Source organism: Perna viridis, chromosome 10 (assembly GCF_037379345.1).
Source record: "Perna viridis isolate PV_CMFRI_1.1 ecotype Kerala chromosome 10, ASM3737934v1, whole genome shotgun sequence".
NCBI classification, from domain to species: domain Eukaryota; kingdom Metazoa; phylum Mollusca; class Bivalvia; order Mytilida; family Mytilidae; genus Perna; species Perna viridis.
In genome coordinates this window covers 21,582,788-21,600,882 of record NC_142454.1, presented here as the reverse complement: position 1 = coordinate 21,600,882, position 18,095 = coordinate 21,582,788, and the positions used below count along the sequence as shown (strand labels likewise).

The 18,095-nt window shown below is 33.9% G+C and overlaps 1 protein-coding gene across 1 annotated transcript in view; it reads right to left on the bottom strand.

Moving 5' to 3' along the window:
• Positions 1-18,095, bottom strand: part of LOC148604946 (uncharacterized) — a 70,573-nt gene that overhangs the window by 36,396 nt on the left and 16,082 nt on the right. Inside the window, exons 6-9 of the mRNA XM_088547528.1 lie at positions 15,889-16,221; positions 14,094-14,189; positions 12,998-13,093; positions 12,158-12,253 (exon numbers count right to left, since the gene is read on the bottom strand). Of these exons, the coding sequence (XP_088403654.1) occupies positions 12,158-12,253; positions 12,998-13,093; positions 14,094-14,189; positions 15,889-16,221 (621 nt within the window). The remainder of the gene's footprint in view (positions 1-12,157; positions 12,254-12,997; positions 13,094-14,093; positions 14,190-15,888; positions 16,222-18,095) is intronic.

The window sequence follows — 18,095 nt, the reverse complement described above, 5'->3', positions numbered from 1 at the left end:
CTTGATACCCTTATAGTTCAAAGTACAAATACAAAACTTGAGTGTATAAACCGTCAAAAGGCATATAACATGACAAATGGCATTAACAATAGATTGACAATGTAGTTATTCTGTCAACAAAAGAATGACTTCATGAATTGGACGCGTGTATGTCTTTGCTTCTCCATTGACGACTACACGAACTACGACTTTGCGAACTAATCCATCATCACTAGGAATTGATTTCACAATGAGACCCATAGGCCAAGCTGATCTAGATAATTCTTTGTCGCGCACTAGTACTACATCTCCTAATTTTATGTTTTCTACTTCTAAATTCCACTTACGACGCTTCTGAAGAGTGTTTGTGTATTCCACTTTCCATCGCTTCCAACAGATTGCAGAAAGATGCTTAACACGTTCCCACTGTTTACGAAACAATGAAACACGATCGACTTTCATATCATAATCTACATCTGCAGAATTATCCATTCCATCGACAACGCTTGGTAGAACTGGTGATTTCTGGGTAAGTATCATTGAAGGAGAGAAAACGCATGGATTTTCTGGATCTGTTGATATCGGGATGAGTGGTCTAGAGTTCATTATAGCTGAAGCTTCTGCGAAGAAGGTAGTAAGAACCTCATGACTTAGATTACGTGATCCATATTCCAACATCATAGACTCAAATATTCGACGTGTAATAGCTATCATTCTTTCCCACACTCCTCCCATGTGGGAAGAATGGGGAGAATTGAAAGTCGTTCCTTGTGTGTTCAAATACTTGCGCATGTGAGTGTCATCAACGTTGATGCAATTCAATCTCAGCTCGTTTACTGTACCCACAAAGTTAGTTCCTTTATCAGAACGAATGACCTTAACACTGCCTCGGATAGATGTAAACCTTCTGAGTGCGTTGACAAATGACGATGTAGTCATTTCCTCGACTACGTCTATGTGTGTCGCTCTAGTCGTTAAGCATGTAAACAAAGCACACCATCTCTTACTATTAGCCGATCCTCAACGTGTGCGTCGGGTTACTACTTCGAAAGGTCCAAAGATATCCACACCTACGTATGAGAACGGTGGCTCCCCATAACTTAACCTTTCTTCTGAGAGGTCAGACATTTTCTGACTACTCGGTTCTGACCTTAACTTACGACATGTGACACATTTGAAGATAATTGACGAAACAAGTTTCTTCCCGCTTAAAATCCAATATCCAGCTGATCAGACTCGACCCTCTGTCGTGTGAGGTCCTTGATGTTTGACTTCAATATGGAATTTACGGACAATCAATGTAGTTGCTGGATGTTTTCCAGGAAGAATGATCGGATGTTTGAGTTGACCTTCTAAACCACTCGCTTTCCTTAGTCGACCTCCTACGCACAAAAATCCATCCTTGTTCAAATACGGGTCCAACTGATAGATTTTGCTGTTTTTATCAATTGGTTTTGAGAGTTTCAGATTCTCGATCTCAGTAGAAACGATCTTCCTTTGAACGTCCATGATTATAACACATTCAGTACTGCGAATCAAATCAATGTCATTGCATTTACCAGAGTGCTCATCCTTGTGTTTCTGTATGAATTAACGAATTGTCACTAATGATCTTACAAGTCTATCCCAATCAGAAAATCTAGAATACAAGTCATCATTAAAACCTTGAACTGGATCTGTTACACCCCCCTTGATGTTTACCTTGTTACAACGAATCTCAGAATCCTCGTCCGGATTAATCAGACGGTGAATGTCCTGATCAGAATTTACCAACTTCGGTCCACAAAACCAAGTACTATGTTGCATGTCAATTGGGTTGATCCCTCTTGTTCCAACATCTGCTGGATTTTCCTCACTACGAACATAAAACCACTGAGACGGATCACTGAGCTTTCTGATGTGTGCAACACGGTTTCCGACGTAAACGAAAAAACGTCTCTGATTGTTGTTTATGTACCCCAAGACCACACGACTATCACTGAAGAATTTAACCTGGTCGAATTCGAGTTGTAATTGATCGATCGCTATCTGACTAGCCTCTATAGCGAGCACAGCTGCACACAGCTCTAATCTTGGTATCGTGTGTCCACTGCGGGGTGCGACTTTGGATTTTCCTAATACGAATCCAACTTTGGTTGAGTTGTTCCGATAAGTAACATGTAAGTATGAAACAGCAGAAATTGCAAGTTCTGACGCATCACAATAAATAAGTAACTCTCGACTTACGGTTTCACTAAGGTAATGAACTATTACTCTTGGAATTTGAAGTAATTCAAGATAATGTAAGTTTTCATTCCATTTGTACCACTCTTGAAGTTGATCTTCGGTTAACGGTTCGTCCCAATCAACCGTAATTGCTACTATTTTCCTCAAGATTATCTTTCCACTAATGGTGACAGGTGATATGAACCCAAGAGAGTCAAAGAGACTATTCACTACAGACAGAATGCCTCGACGAGTTGCAGGTTTTTCGTCTGTCGATATACTGATCTTAAAGGTATCTGAGCCTAAATCCCACAATAGTCCTAGACTACGCTGAGTGAGAGTGTCCTTTTCAAAGTCAAGATTTACCAAGCCTTTAGCGATGTCTTCTGATTTAAAAGAGCTCATTACTTCTCCACTATTTGAGGCGAATTTATGGAGTCTTAATTGTCCATGTACTTTCATTGCATCCTGTGTCCTAGAAACTAAGTAGATAGCTTCGTCAGCTGTTGAACAAGACACCAGTCCATCATCAACGTAAAAATGTTGATGATAAAGTCCTTAACATTGCTTCCATGTGTCTCCTCTGCTAAGCTGCCTATGCGTCTAAGACCATACATTGCGATTGACGGAGAGGAGCTGTTGCCAAATACATGTGCCCTCATTCTATAAGGTACCAACGGATTGTCAAATATTGTGCCACAAAAACCTGAGGTAATCACGATCTTGCTCGTTGACCAAGAACGAATGGAGCATTTGTTCAATATCTGCGACTACGGCGATCATTTCTTTTCTAAACCTGATGAGTATGCCCAAGAGACTATTTATAAGATCTGGCCCTTATAGAAGTTGAGAGTTAAGTGAGATGCCTTGGTACGTAGCAGACGAGTCGAATACCCCGCGTATTCTGTCTAACTGGTGTGGGTGATAAACACCGAAAAGCGGTAAGTACCACCGCTCTTTACTTGGTGGAATTTCTGGTGCCAACTCTGCATGGTTACGATCGAAGATTTGTTCCATAAAGGTCATAAAATGTTCCTTTTTCTTAACATCTTTCCTCAGGGAATAATCCAGTGAACGAGCACGATTCAATGCCAAGTCGAAGTTATCAGGTATAGGTTCCTTGTTTGCACGGAATGGCAAAGGTGCAGTCCATTTGCCCTCAGTTCCTATGTGAAATTCCTTGTCCATGACTTCAAGGAATTGTCTATCGTCTGTAGATAAACCTGGAGTGTTATCATCATTCCTAGTCTCGAATATGTCAAGGTGAGTAACTCTCGTCTTCCTTTTACTCAAATCACCATCCGATATGTTTATGACTTGCTGACACGGTTCCAAAGTGCTAATAAGACCACTTTTACTGATGAAAGTTTTGTAAACTTTGGTAGAAGAAACATGTTTCCCAGATAAGCATACGTCGCCAATGATCGTCCAACCAAGAGGCGATCGTTGCGCAAACGGTAGTTCAGGTGACCCGATCCTCTGATCAATAACATGATGAGCTTTAGGTAAGTCACGACCTATCAGTAATAGAATTTTCTTGTTTGTACTTGAGTCAGGTAAGTATTGCGCGATATTCTGCATGTGAGGAAAGTGTTGAGCGACATTTGAGGTAGGTATCTCGGTTTCGTTTTCAGGCAGATTGTCACATTCCAGAACTGGAGGTAAGTGAATTTGAACATTATCTGATCCTTCTACGACTAGTTCATCAGCTAAACGACCATTCGTTACACACGTTCCTGAGCAAGATTGCATGGTGTACTGTACTGAGTTAGAGTGTATTCCAAGACTGTCAAATAACGTACCTTTACCGAGAGACTTATTGCTCTGATCATCGAGCATTGCGAAACAATCAACAAAATTGTCACTTTGACACTTTGTCTCGGACGCTTTTGTATGATTTGTTTCAACCCTAACGAAGAGTCCAAGTACGCAAAAATGCTGCTATACGCTGGCAACACTTTGACTGCCTGGATCTCGACCAACAAGTCTGACAATTCATATAACCTTTGATAATGAATCTGGTAATTTCATGATCCTTGATTTCAATACCGATTCTATCAATTCAGGATCCCCAAAACGTTCGTCTAATCTAGACCAAATCAGGTCTAAACAGTTCTCTGGCTGGTTTGCGCATGAGGCACGAGCACTAATGACTAATCGGTACGCATTAGCATTTCGATTTATACAGCTGGTTAGAAGTGTTATTTCTTCAAGTGGTGAACAATCAATTTCAGTAGCCATTCTCAAAAATTGAGCTTTCCAAACAAGGTATTGTTCAGGTTTGTCGTCGAACAACTGTCTCTGCATACTTTCTAGTAAGAGATTTTTCTTTAACAAATAGTTCGAAGGATCTACAACATTCTGGTTACCACGATCGAAGGTGTGAGGCAAGGTTGACGAGTGTCTCGCTTGCTGTTTAACATGAGGTGTTGATGTGGGATAAAAGACAGGTGCTTCAGCAGAAAGTTTGTTGTCGTTTTCAGCTTTCGTATACGAAATGTCTCATAAGAAGTTAAGCGTCTTTTCGAAAGGATAACACTCTACTCTATTTTACAAGGTGAAAAATGCATAAAATATCTATATGTACATATACATGTAAAAGTGAAGAAGTTTCACTCAAATGAGGGTTAAACAAACATGTCATAAAAAATCAATAATTATATGAATTATGTGGTATAAAATCTACCAAATATCATGACACACTTGCAAATGTATTTCAACAATTTATCATAAAGAATAAACCTCAAAATTTCTCAAAAATAATTTCTTATAAATTTTACCATCATAGACAAAAGGGTCCAAGATCGGAAATGTATATCAACTTTTCGGTCAACCTTGATTCTGACAATTTCAAAGTTTTGAAAAACTTCTTTATCGTTGACGTTGAAGGGTGGGGCTTGTTGAATGGATAAAACATTACTCAAATATGATAAAGAAACAAATGATTATTTACACTGTGCCCCATTATGGCTAAAAAAGCACAAAGTACTACGAACAATTTCACGTGGATGTCAACAGGAAATGTAAATAATCGAATGAAAATACTAAAACCCGGAAGACAAAATCGATAATAACATATAGCACAAAATTTAAATAATGTGTGAAGCACTTTTTGGAATTAAACTTAATCAGTAAAATTTAATAAAAATGTATCAAATAAGATACAGCACATCAAACATCCTTCTTTCGGAAACACTGACAAATAAATTTAAAAGTATACACGTTATATTTTAGAAAGACTTTGGCTTGATACTTTCATCGTCCTCTCAGAAAAAAATACATTTTCAGGTCAGTTTATATCATGGTTCATTTATTCCATCTAAATTATTGTGGAGATATAATTATTTGAAAAATCAATTTTATACACATTTATAAAGGATCGAGTATTTATATAAAATAAGTTTTCGATTTTGAAATTGGTACGAACTTAAAAAGAAACGAAACTTTCCTGGGACGAAGTAGCATTTGGTACTAGACTGGTTTCCGAAATACGAAGAAAATTATCAACAATTAGTCAGATAAGTATTTTTCTTGTTTTATTTTTTAACTGATTAATTTGAGACTACACTTTTAACGACAAATCGCATGGAACTGAGAAAACGCCACGCTTTTTTGTACTCATGAAACATTCGCTTTATTATATAAGTACATGTACCTTACACCTATGTGGATTTTCGGAAATTGGACAGTATGCTTGTTTTCCCCTGGTACATGTATATAGGCTTTGAAAGCGCATTACACTAGAAATTGTACTTGTCCCACTTTGAAACAACATAAATAATTACCCAACTTATGGACAAGTATCATGGACAAAGAATTTTCCCAGATGATAAACCCTCAATTAATTGAATAAGATACAGTTGTATGTATGTAACAGAAATATTTGAAACTTGGTGCTTTGTAGTTTATTTTGTATTTGGAATTAAATCGTTAAAACATGACACGATAAAGGAAGGCTGCCTGATTTCTCAAGCTCTATAAAGATTTACCTACCATGTTTCTCTGCTTGTGTCTTAAGTGAAAAACAGAGAAAAGAGAGAAGTACATGTATTTCTTATAAGTGTAAACCTTGAGCGTTTATGCATTTTGCATACGCTTCATTTCTGGCAAAGATCTGTATTTCTATGGAAGACAACTGAGTTTGACAGGCCAAAAATCAGAGACATTTCAATGAGAGCCAATGGTACAGAATTTAAATCGATTATTACACAGAGTGTTTTAATGATGCCAACATAAACAAAAACATTTTAGATATTACTATGTTTCGAGATGTGTTTACACATAATTACTACCATGATTACTGTTCTTATAGCCTGAAAATCTGATGTCCTTTCTTTGTCAGCTAACAAACCAGTTTCAACAAAGATTCGACATACATTTGTTCTATATGGCAAATGTTAAAATCGTCCATTACAGGAGATTTTTTGTGTCACATACAAAATACCTAGTCACTTAGCGGTCAGTAAACATGTTCAAAATGCTTGCCAAATGTACAATAAACAAATACCTGTATTGTGCTTTTAAAATAAAAAAAAAAAAAACATGAATACTCAATGAACAACATTTTTAGCATGCAATGTACATTACAATCGTACATTAACAGACAAATTGAACTGTGCTTTAATGTACTTCAACATGTTATTGTCATTTTTTTTTCTCACATCTTGATTGATTTAAAGAATCAAGTAGTTTACTGTGTTTTCTTTCTTTACACTTCACTGGTACCCTAAATGCTAAAAACATGTTATAGTTTGCATGTTTTATATATTTGTCTGAATAAAAAATAATAAAACAGTTCTTAAACTTTTTTAAAATGCGATTTGAATTAATCCAATCATTGATGACAAATAGTAGAATAGTCACAGGTCAACAAAAACATTTCATTGATTGTATATTTTACAGACACAGATCTGAATAAAAAATAATAAAACAGTTCTTAAACTTTTTTAAAATGCGATTTGAATTAATCCAATCATTGATGACAAATAGTAGAATAGTCACAGGTTAACAAAAACGTTTCATTGATTGTATATTTTACAGACACAGATCATAACATCATACATGTACATGTAAGTACAATATAAGAATAGCCATTTTTGCCGGCTTCACAAGTTAAAAACTTGTGCAGGATTCTCCGAGTTAACACCTACATGTACATGTATGATGATAAATTCGAATTACATGTATCTCTATCCTTAGTAATAGTGTTGGCCTTTTTGCTTATCTTGCATAAAAGTCCATGTGAGTTTATACCATAATTTGCATCGATTTAAATGTCAGGAAAATGAGACTAATTTACTACTTTAAATAGGACAGCACAAAATTGTAATTGAATAATGGTACATGTATATTGCTGTTTATGTGTCGTCAACATTGTGTGTAGACACTTGATTTTCATTCAACAACTTGAATATTTGTTTCTTTATCTTTATGACGTCTTATAACAGGGTTCAAAATCTGTCTTTAGACACTTGTTTTTTCTGGGATAACTTGAGTATCCGTTGGTTGATTTTTATTAAATTTTATAAGGACTTAGGTTACAAACCAGAAAAGGAAGTTTGGTATTGATCTGGAGGGTTATAGTCCAAACCATGGCCTTAAAGAAGCATATGAGTGCAGTCAATGATATTGTTTCACAATATTCAATACCACAATGGTCAGACTTTGATTGACTTTGGGGTAAAGACTTGAACTTTCCAGAAATAAGAAGCCATAAACATGCACTTTCCTGATGTCAAGAAAATAACTTTTTTACTTTTGGTCCAATTTTGAGAATTGTTTTAATTGGATGCCTAATTTAAATCCCTGCTTGTATTGTTTAATCAGGTTTCAGATATCTTTAATGGTTTTCAAGTTATAAGGGGTCAATGAAAGGGGCCACACCCGAAAAAAATTGATATTTCAATATTTTGGCCTGATTTTGATTTTTTTTTATTGAATTTCAAGTTTTGTGCTATATTATGTCTTCAAAAAAGTTGCTTTGTCCATAATGAATTGTATGTCCCTATGATTATGTGGGTCAAATCCCAGTATTGTGTCCACACTTGCCCCAACTGTTCAGGGTTTGACCACTGGGGTTGTACCATGCTGCACTCAGGTAAGCATTTTTTTTTAGGATTGTGACTTGTGCCAAGTAAGAATACTAGTAAAGGGTTTCAAAGGGTATCATGTTTTGACCGCATCCGTCAGTCCAGCTTCAGTCTTTTTTTTTCACATGCTTGCAGATATTGACATGAATTTTGGTATATAGATTCACCATGATAAGTTACAGGTTAAGTTTATATTTCGTTCCGATCCGATGATTTGTACCGAAATTACGGGCCTTGAGCATAGCAAAATTCACAGAAGTAACACTTTTCCGGACTTTTTTTTCTAAATGCTTGCAGATATTAACACGAATTTTAGCATATAAATGTATAATAAGTTACAGGACAAGTCTATTTTTGGTTCCGCTCAGATGATTTTTACCGAAGTTACGGGCTTTGAACTCAGCTAAATTCACAGAAATAACCGTATTTCAGCTTATTTTCTAAACGGTTGTAGATTATGACATGATATTTGGTATAAATGTTCACCATGATAAGTTACAGGTCAAATGTACATTTTGTTCCGCTACGATGATATTTACTTTGGATTAACTGAATCTCACAGTCTGGAGTTTGAAACTACCATTTTGAGTAACAGAATTTAGTTAGAAGATAAAGGTCTATAGCCTAAAAAACACTCTTATTCCTTTTTGTATCGGGGTCCTTATACAGTGTATAAGTATATCTCTTACAAACAATTTTACTCGAGTATTCAAGATTGGGACGCGTGGGGTATTTGAGCGCGCTCACTAAGTTTCTTGTATTTTTTTTCTGATTTCTGGGCAATAACTTGAGTGAAAATGCATGCATTACATCGTAATGGTGCCACAAGGTACAAGGTAGGATTATTTTTGCAGGTTTTGACTGGAACTATTTAGGGATAAATAGCTGAAGTGACCACTGTAGTCCTGGTTATTTTTTATTCTGTGTCAAATTCAAAGCTTTGTTAAGTTAGAATAGTACTTTCCCCAACTGATTAGAGTTCAACCTCTGCGGAAGTATCAAGCTGCGCTATGCAAACCATTTTATTGTCTAATACGTGTACTAATATTCAACATATGGTTTATTCTCAGTCTTAAGATGGGGGTGCATAGAGATAAATTCCATCAAATAATTTTGATATCTGCATGTAGTTTTTCTGGGTTAATTTGATATACGGAATCTCGCTATCATGTAAATGTATGTATATTTTTCCCGGTTTTTACATTATGTAATATTGAGGATAATTAGATTCGACGTCATATGAATGTGTATGCTTGATTTTATTAGAAATAAAATTAAAAAATGAGGTTATAAAGTTTTCAACCACTTTTCTACACTGAGACGGTATGCCATAAAAGTAAATGTCAATTATCAAATCTTTGACCTAATTTTTAAGTGCCCCAGCACAAAAAGTGGCGGTTGCACGATAGCGATCAGAATGTCTGTCCTCGTGACGAGCTTGTGTCTGGGCTGTAACTTTTGAAGTAAGCATTTAATACTTTGCATTCTAGTAGATCAGCTAAAAATAATGCGTTGCATACCATGGATAGTGGCCTTTTACCTTTTATCTTGGACCTCAATGTCAAATTCCTATTTATTTTGGGTAGTACTTTCGTGTCCAGACTGTAACATTTTTATCTTTGGATTTGGGCTTTTACTATTTGACATGTGGTTAGATCACCTAAAGTATGTGTGTCATTCCCCACCATGGATAGTGGACTATGACACATTGACCTTAAGGTAAAAGTTTTGTTGTTGTTTTTTTTTCAGTGACAAACTCGTGTCCACACTGAAACTTTTTTGTCTATGATTGTAAGCTTCTGATATTTGACTTGAGGTAGAACACCTAAAGAATGTGTGTCAAGAATCATTGATAGTGGCCTAGGACATCCAGGTCATATTCCTTTTTTTTTTCAGTGAGAAATTTGTATATGGAGTATATGATTCCATACTTCTTTTTCAACAGGTAAATATTTCTATCGAATATGAGTGCAGCATTATAAACCGAAAAACTTGAGTTGGTAAGCTTTTCCCAAAATCCATGTCATACATAATTAATTGCCCAGGGAGTGAGGGGGCGGGAGTTGGCCAAAGAGATGGATTCTATCTCAATGATTTCTAGTTTCATGTCTGATATTAAATTCAATGACAACTGTAAAGCTTGAATATTGTTTCCATATTTGCCCCTAAGTGTTCATAACATTTTATCTCTCTAAAACTTGCAGATCTTATGTTGATTTTTGTTTGATGAAATTGTAATTAAAGACTGATTTGACATTATTCTATGATATTATTTTGATGTTTCTGAATTGACAGATAAAAGCAGATACAAATTGTGATATATATGAATTGCAAATATGGTTGGTTATAAATGAATGGTACTAGTCACAAACAAACAAATTATATTGACAAATTTTACTACAGATAATTTCAGAAGCAACATGTTTACATGGCTTACGGTGGATTGAGTGTCCGCACTAAAATTGGCCAAGCATTGGTTGAAATAATAAATTTAAAAAAAATGGAAAAATAAATAGGTAAAGCATCAAATACGGTGTTATATATATGTAATTTCCCATGCGTTCTTTTAGAAGGTCCAATCAAGAATTTTCTATATATGTTTAGCTCTCTTTGGCAACCTGAAGCATGTATGTATAAAAGCCAGTAGCAACTGTGAAAATCTATTGAAGAATACAATTTTTGAATAAAGTGATATGTACATGTATCCTATAACTGCTGAATATATATCTTCTGTTACTTGCTTATAGATATAGATGGTTATAAAATATTTAAGTAATGTGCTTGTACATGTATCAGGACTTTTTTAAATATAAACTTTTGTTCACTATCATGTTTCAATATGTCTTAAAAAGACAAGTGAATGTGATCTGAAGATGTCTTAAGACATACAATTCATGTCTCAAGATGTCTTTAAACATGATTGCAAGACATTTAATTGTGTCCAAACATGTCTTTAAACATGATTGCAAGACATTTAATCATGTCTCAAGATTTCACAAGACACTGAGGTCTATTTGCTATGTATGGTTAAGAATGTTGGACATTAAAAAGTCACACAAAATTCACCCAACACAAATATGAGTCTGGATGACACATTAAATGCTTATAAAAAGGGAGACCCGGACAATCAAGTGAAAATAATATTGTTCCTGGACTTCTAATAGATTTCTAATATTTAAGGACAATGAATACGTGTACACGTATAGGCCTGACTCGGAAAGACCTTTCTATTTTATCATGTGGTAACGTAATGTAAAGATTCCAGTGGTCAAAAGTTTAGCGAAAACTAATTTTCGAAAAGTTGAGAGATTTAAGGTTTAGAAGTAAATCTAGAATTTTTAGTATTACGAGAGTAGGTTATATTGCAATAAGCTTCCTGTACATCATTCACTACAGACAATATCTTTGTAAGATCAATTGCCATCTCCTTCGTGGAGGAAGATGAAGATCCTGCTATATACCATTATTTGTATGGATTCTCATAATGTTTGGGAATCCGATAAAGTAAGTTTAGTCCTTACATTTTGTTTTGATATTGAGAGAAGATATTAAAATACACTGGATAATAGTTTAATTATAATTAACACGTGTGAATTTTTTCAAGTGTATTGTTCTTTACAGTTACAATATCAAACTCTAAAAAATAGTAGGTAACTTACTTCTATTGCAATTATTGATAATCTTGTTTTGACACAGACAGTTTTCTTTAATATCAAATTCACATTTCAGACATTAAAAGTTCTCTTCTTTCATTAACCATTAGTCATAAATATATTACCATTTATTATTAACTCAACTCAAATTAAAGAGAAAGAAAATTAAATAAATCGAGTTCTCAAGATCAGGTGTTGAGATATGGTATGAATGCATAGAAGATAACTTACTTATCCTGCAGTTCTTGGTAATCTTGTTTTGCTTCTGACAGTTTTCTTTCATATTCATCACATTTCAGACATTTACGATTCTCTACTCTTGTAAACCTTTGTTTAAACAAACATATCCCTTTGATTTAATTATCTTCAACTCATATTAAATATATCTAAAAAAAGCTTTTAGCATTATTTGCCATATTGATTTGTTCTATAAATATATAATAAGTTCTATAAAATTTACATTAGTGGTAAATAGGGAGCAGTGATAACGAAAGGGTAACCCTTCTGCATAACAAAGATAATGTGGAAAGAACAGACACCCCTACCTCTATATACCCCACAATACAGACATCAGCGTTTAACTACAAATACTGTGAGCAAACTCAGAAAAGACTATACCCCTGTTTTGAAATATATATAATATATGAAACCCATCAGTTCAATTATCAACCTTTCAATTCTTCCAACAGGAACTATATCTTCATATAAGGTCAAACCTTCCTAATCCATGTATAAAATGTCTTTAAATGCCCCTGAGCAGGTTAGGATATATTACATTTTTATGAACAGACTGGTGGATAAAAAGACAGGCAGATAAATGTTGTTATTCCTATATATCTCACCAGATTAATTTGTGGGATTTATAAAACGAAGTTTTGCCACAGACAGTTTTCTTTCATATTCATTACAATTCAAACATTTACCGTTCTCTTCTCTCGTTAAAACTTAGTCATAAATATAAAACCTTTTATCATTAGGCTCAGCTCAAATTAAAGTGAGAGAAAATTAAATAAATCGAGTTGTCAAGATCATGTGTTGATATATGGTATGAATGCATAGAAGATAACTTACCTATCCTGCAGTTCTTGGTAATCTTGTTTTGCTTCTGACAGTTTTCTTTCATATTCATCACATTTCAGACATTTACGATTCTCTACTCTTGTAAACCTTTGTTTAAACATACATATCCCTTTGATTTAATTATCTTGAACTCATATTAAATATATCTAAAAAAAGCTTTTAGCATTATTTGCCATATTGATATGCCCGTCTCCCTTATCTGGTGACATACAGCTTTGACCAAAGACCTTCAAATTATAAGTGTTCAATGCCTGAAGAACCATATATGTACATAATCTGAGCAAACGCAATTGAAGAATGTTGATTATAGAGTTTCAACAAGCATATAACATATAGACAGCAAATTTTAATTCATCACCCCATATTGCATGTATTGGTGAAGCTATGTATGAAACATTCAACATTTGAAATAGAAGGTGCATTGTACATCTTCAATGTTGAATAAATGATTTGTGGGAAGTTCTATAAAATTTACATTAGTGGTAAATAGGGAGCAGTGATAACGAGAATGGTAACCCTTCTGTATAACAAAGATGGTGTAGAAAGAACAGACACCCCTACCTCTATATATCCCACAATACAGACATCAGCGTTTAACTACAAATACTGTGAGCAAACTCAGAAAAGACTATACCCCTGTTTTGAAATATATATAATATATTAAACCCATCAGTTCAATTATCAACCTTTCAATTCTTCCAACAGGAACTATATCTTCATATAAGGCCAAACCTTTAAATACCATGTATAAAATGTCTTTAAATGCCCCTGAGCAGGTTAGGATATATTACATTTTTATGAACAGACTGGTGGATAAAAAGACAGGCAGATAAATGTTGTTATTCCTATATATCTCACCAGATTAATTTGTGGGATTTATAAAACGAAGTTTTGCCACAGACAGTTTTCTTTCATATTCATTACAATTCAAACATTTACCGTTCTCTTCTCTCGTTAAAACTTAGTCATAAATATAAAACCTTTTATCATTAGGCTCAGCTCAAATTAAAGTGAGAGAAAATTAAATAAATCGAGTTGTCAAGATCATGTGTTGATATATGGTATGAATGCATAGAAGATAACTTACCTATCCTGCAGTTCTTGGTAATCTTGTTTAGCTTCTGACAGTTTTCTTTCATATTCATCACATTTCAGACATTTACGATTCTCTACCCTTGTAAACCTTTTGATCACAAATATGTATTCTTTTAATAGTATTATCCTCAACTCTAATAAGATATAACTAGTAAAACTGTTAGAACTATTTACCACATTGATACCCCCTGCATATCATTTTTCTCAAAACGAGCATTGTTGAGCGCTCAATTATTGAATAACAGGAAAAAAATGTCAAGCTTTTATCTCTCCGCCTAAAAGCACTTAAATGTTGGTCATGTCAAATAATAAGTTACTTTGTATGATATTCATGCTTTTCTGTTGTCCCAACACTTCGGAAACAGAACAGGTTGTCAGGGAATGGATTTCGTATATATAAAATATATATATTGTGAAGGTTGCTATTCCTTTTTTTAAAGTGATGTTTTAGCATGACCAATAGTGAAAATTGTGTGAAATGCATGCATTATATCGATATACCTTGTAAAGAAATGAATTATTTTAAGGGTTGGACACATTTTGGTGTTCAGTATTTTGTACGATATTTAGATCCACGAAGAAAACACTATATGCTTTATAATAGAATCAAGGAAGTGATTATAAGAAATAATGTTGTAAGATATTACAGCTCGATATCTAGCATACTATATTTTGTACAATATTAAATTAGAAATAATGTTAATAATATAACTTTTCAAAACTTTAGTGCAAACGATTCTTATCTCAAGTCATTATTAACAGTCAAAAAGGGAAAGTTTGTTATAAAAAAAACCTTAAAAGATGGTGTATTTTTTCTCCAAATGCCGAAAACTTGAGCAGTGGAAAAAAGTGCTTCAGTTAAAAATTATTTTGTTTCCCAAAGTATTGTTATCTTTAGAAAAAAGGTATGCAATCACACATATCTGAATAATGGTCGTCATCATGAACTCGTGGATCGTTATGGTCTATCCAATCAGCACTATGAAAACTAATTTATTCAACGGGTCATAGTTTTCCTTTCCTCGTTTGTCTACCACGGACTTGATTTTATGAGCAAATCGGCGGGTGTTTCTAGAAAAGCAGAGGACGCTTACCCTACCGGTGCACCTGGTCCATGCTCCCAGTTTTTAGTGGAGTCCGAGTTGCTCATTTACTTTTGTTACTTTGTATGTATGATTTTAGTTACTTTATGTTCATTATTGTGTATATCTGTTTTCCATGTCTGGTCTTTGTCCCTGGATTACATTCTTTTGATTACGGCTATAACCTTGGTTATAAAGATGGAAGGACCACAGATCATGTAGATATTAGTCTACCACCTTCTGCAAGAACCTCTCAATATTTCATAAAGAATCTAATATCAACCAAAATTATGTGCTCGTGTCAAAGGGAGGGGGGTTATAAGCATTTGGAAATTATTTAAATTTTCAGCTTAAAATTGTGATAATTTTCGTAAAAAAACATTTATGAAAACCATTACTACCATTCTCGTGACAGTATGCTTCTAATACTGGGCAACATTTCATGTAACGTTTCAAGGGACGGAACGTCATCAATAATTGTCTTGATGAAATTTACTTTTAGTTCAAACAAAGTCTGTAGCTAAACATGCAGTATGTGGCGAAAACAAAAGCTCAGCAAATCTTAAGATTTGAGATAATTTTGAGAGTAAGATCTCTAAATACAATACACCCTTAAAGCAAGGAAAATAAGAAACAAGTTAGACAAATGAATTGAAATAAAAAAAGATTAAAATATTGCCATTCTTTAGTCAGAGTCATATTTACCTGGTGTCCTTTATATTTTTCCATTTGTTCTTCAGTAATGATAGCTGTGCAGTTTGTTTCTCAAGGGTTCTCACCTTTTCTTCTTTATATTGTTCTAATGTTTTTATCTTAATATTGTATGAGTCAATTTCATTTTCATGTTTCTCCTTCTCCTCCTTAGAAATAGTCCTCAGTTTTTGGACAAGAGTTTGTAACTCCTCTTTTTCCATTTTTAATCTATAATTGTCAGATGTTACTTTTTTACTTAATTTCTTGTACTTTTTGGTTTTAGCTGTGTAGTGAACAATGGCTGTTTTTGCATCTTTCACAAATTCATCATCTTGTTTACTGGCCCTGTTAATTTTCAAAATATCATGCACAACACAATATTAAAAATGTACATGCAATACACTATTATTGTAGCAATGTGATGTATTAGTAAAATACAGGACAATAGTCAATTCAAAAAATAATCTCATGCATTAACATCAAGTTTCTACTTAAAACAAGTAGGTTAATGCTTTAATATCGAATTAAATTAGAAAGTGTATAGTTCACAGATCTGGAATATTGTATTTTTAGTGGGTGGGGTGAACTTAAATGAATGTTTTCAAGGCGCTCTTAGCATCCACTAAAAAAACTCAATTCCCCTTTTATCAACCTCTGCATGAATGTCCAGTATTCATTAACAGTATATATCATGAAGACAATAACAATGTTACAAACATGTTTTGTAATTCTAAAATGTATTTCTGTTGGTTGTTATTAGCTCTTTTATATATCTCTATTGATTCTCTCATTGCCATGAGACTCTCTCCTTCTTCTTTAAGTAAGAAAAAGTAGACAAATTACTCTGTAGAAATGAACATGGAATTTAACTATTTAACTAAAATGCTATGAAAGATAGGCTTTCTGCTTTTCATACTGCATGCGGATAATTTGGTGTTCACATTTTTCTTTATATCTGTAAAAGCAATATGCATATGACATTACTATGCAAAGAGAGCATTTTATAATGTTTGTACTTCTTACTAATGGGAAGGTTTTGTGAATTTGTCAAGTGACTTCTCAGATTAGTGCAAACAGTGACATGAAATATGCATATAAACCTTTGGTTAAAAAAATCTTTACAAAAAATAAGCTGTCAAACATAACGTTGATTTTGCTGAGTCTAAAACTGTGCTAAGCTGTATGGCATAATAATAAAGGGCTTTTTTATAATGTAAAGTGAACGTGATGAGTGGTTACAGAACATATAACAGAAATTAAGTTCCAAACAGTCCCACACACAAAGAGGGACGGTTAGAATCACAAATTTAAAAACATTTATTATAGTTAAGTATACATTTGTTTTTATTTTTGATCAACTGTAACATTTTAAATTATAACTCCTGAAGACCTGAACTGTTTACTAGGTCAACAGTTTTTACTATTGAACAGGGCAAGAGCATCATCGTCATTCTCAAATTCTTATTGGTTTATCAAAGTTCATTTGTTCTCTCGGTTTATCTTTGAATAACATTAAACCTCCATAATGCATGATCAGAGAAAAATCATCAATCACAGTTGGACTATGTACATTCACATATCTAGCAAAACCTTCCTATAAAGTTTCATCAAAATCTCTTGAATGATTCAGGAGAGGAGTTGTGTTTGTGAGGTTTTAATATGTAAAATCCTTAAATTAGATTATCTCTGTTTGGAGTCCAAGAAAGTAACTATATTCCTTCATGCACATCTACATGTAATGCCCAACTTATCAAATTTCTTGAAAATCCTTTGAGCGCTTAAGGGGGAGTTGAAATATGGACAGATGGATGGACAGCCAGACAGAGTGTTTTCTATATACCACCACAACTTTGTTTTTTTGTGGTATAAAAACAATAAACAATGATTACTATTTAAATTTTTCAACACGTTTTTTTGTGCATGTCCTGTACTACCTGACATTATGTACTTAGTTCACAGCTCTAGATTTAACTTACAAGGAGGAATCAATTGGACCAGCAAAAAGCATGTTTTATAAACACACTGGCAAAGTGGTCTGGGGTATTAAACTTAATGCAAGCGATGTTTTCAGTAATGTGTCTATTGTATACGTTTGATTTTGCTTACAAATTTGACAGTTCTAATCATGGAAAAAGAAGTAGTCATAACAATTAATAAGGATTTGTTTTCTCAACAAGGGTTTATTCTTGTCTTGCATGCATATAAAAGTTATAATTAAC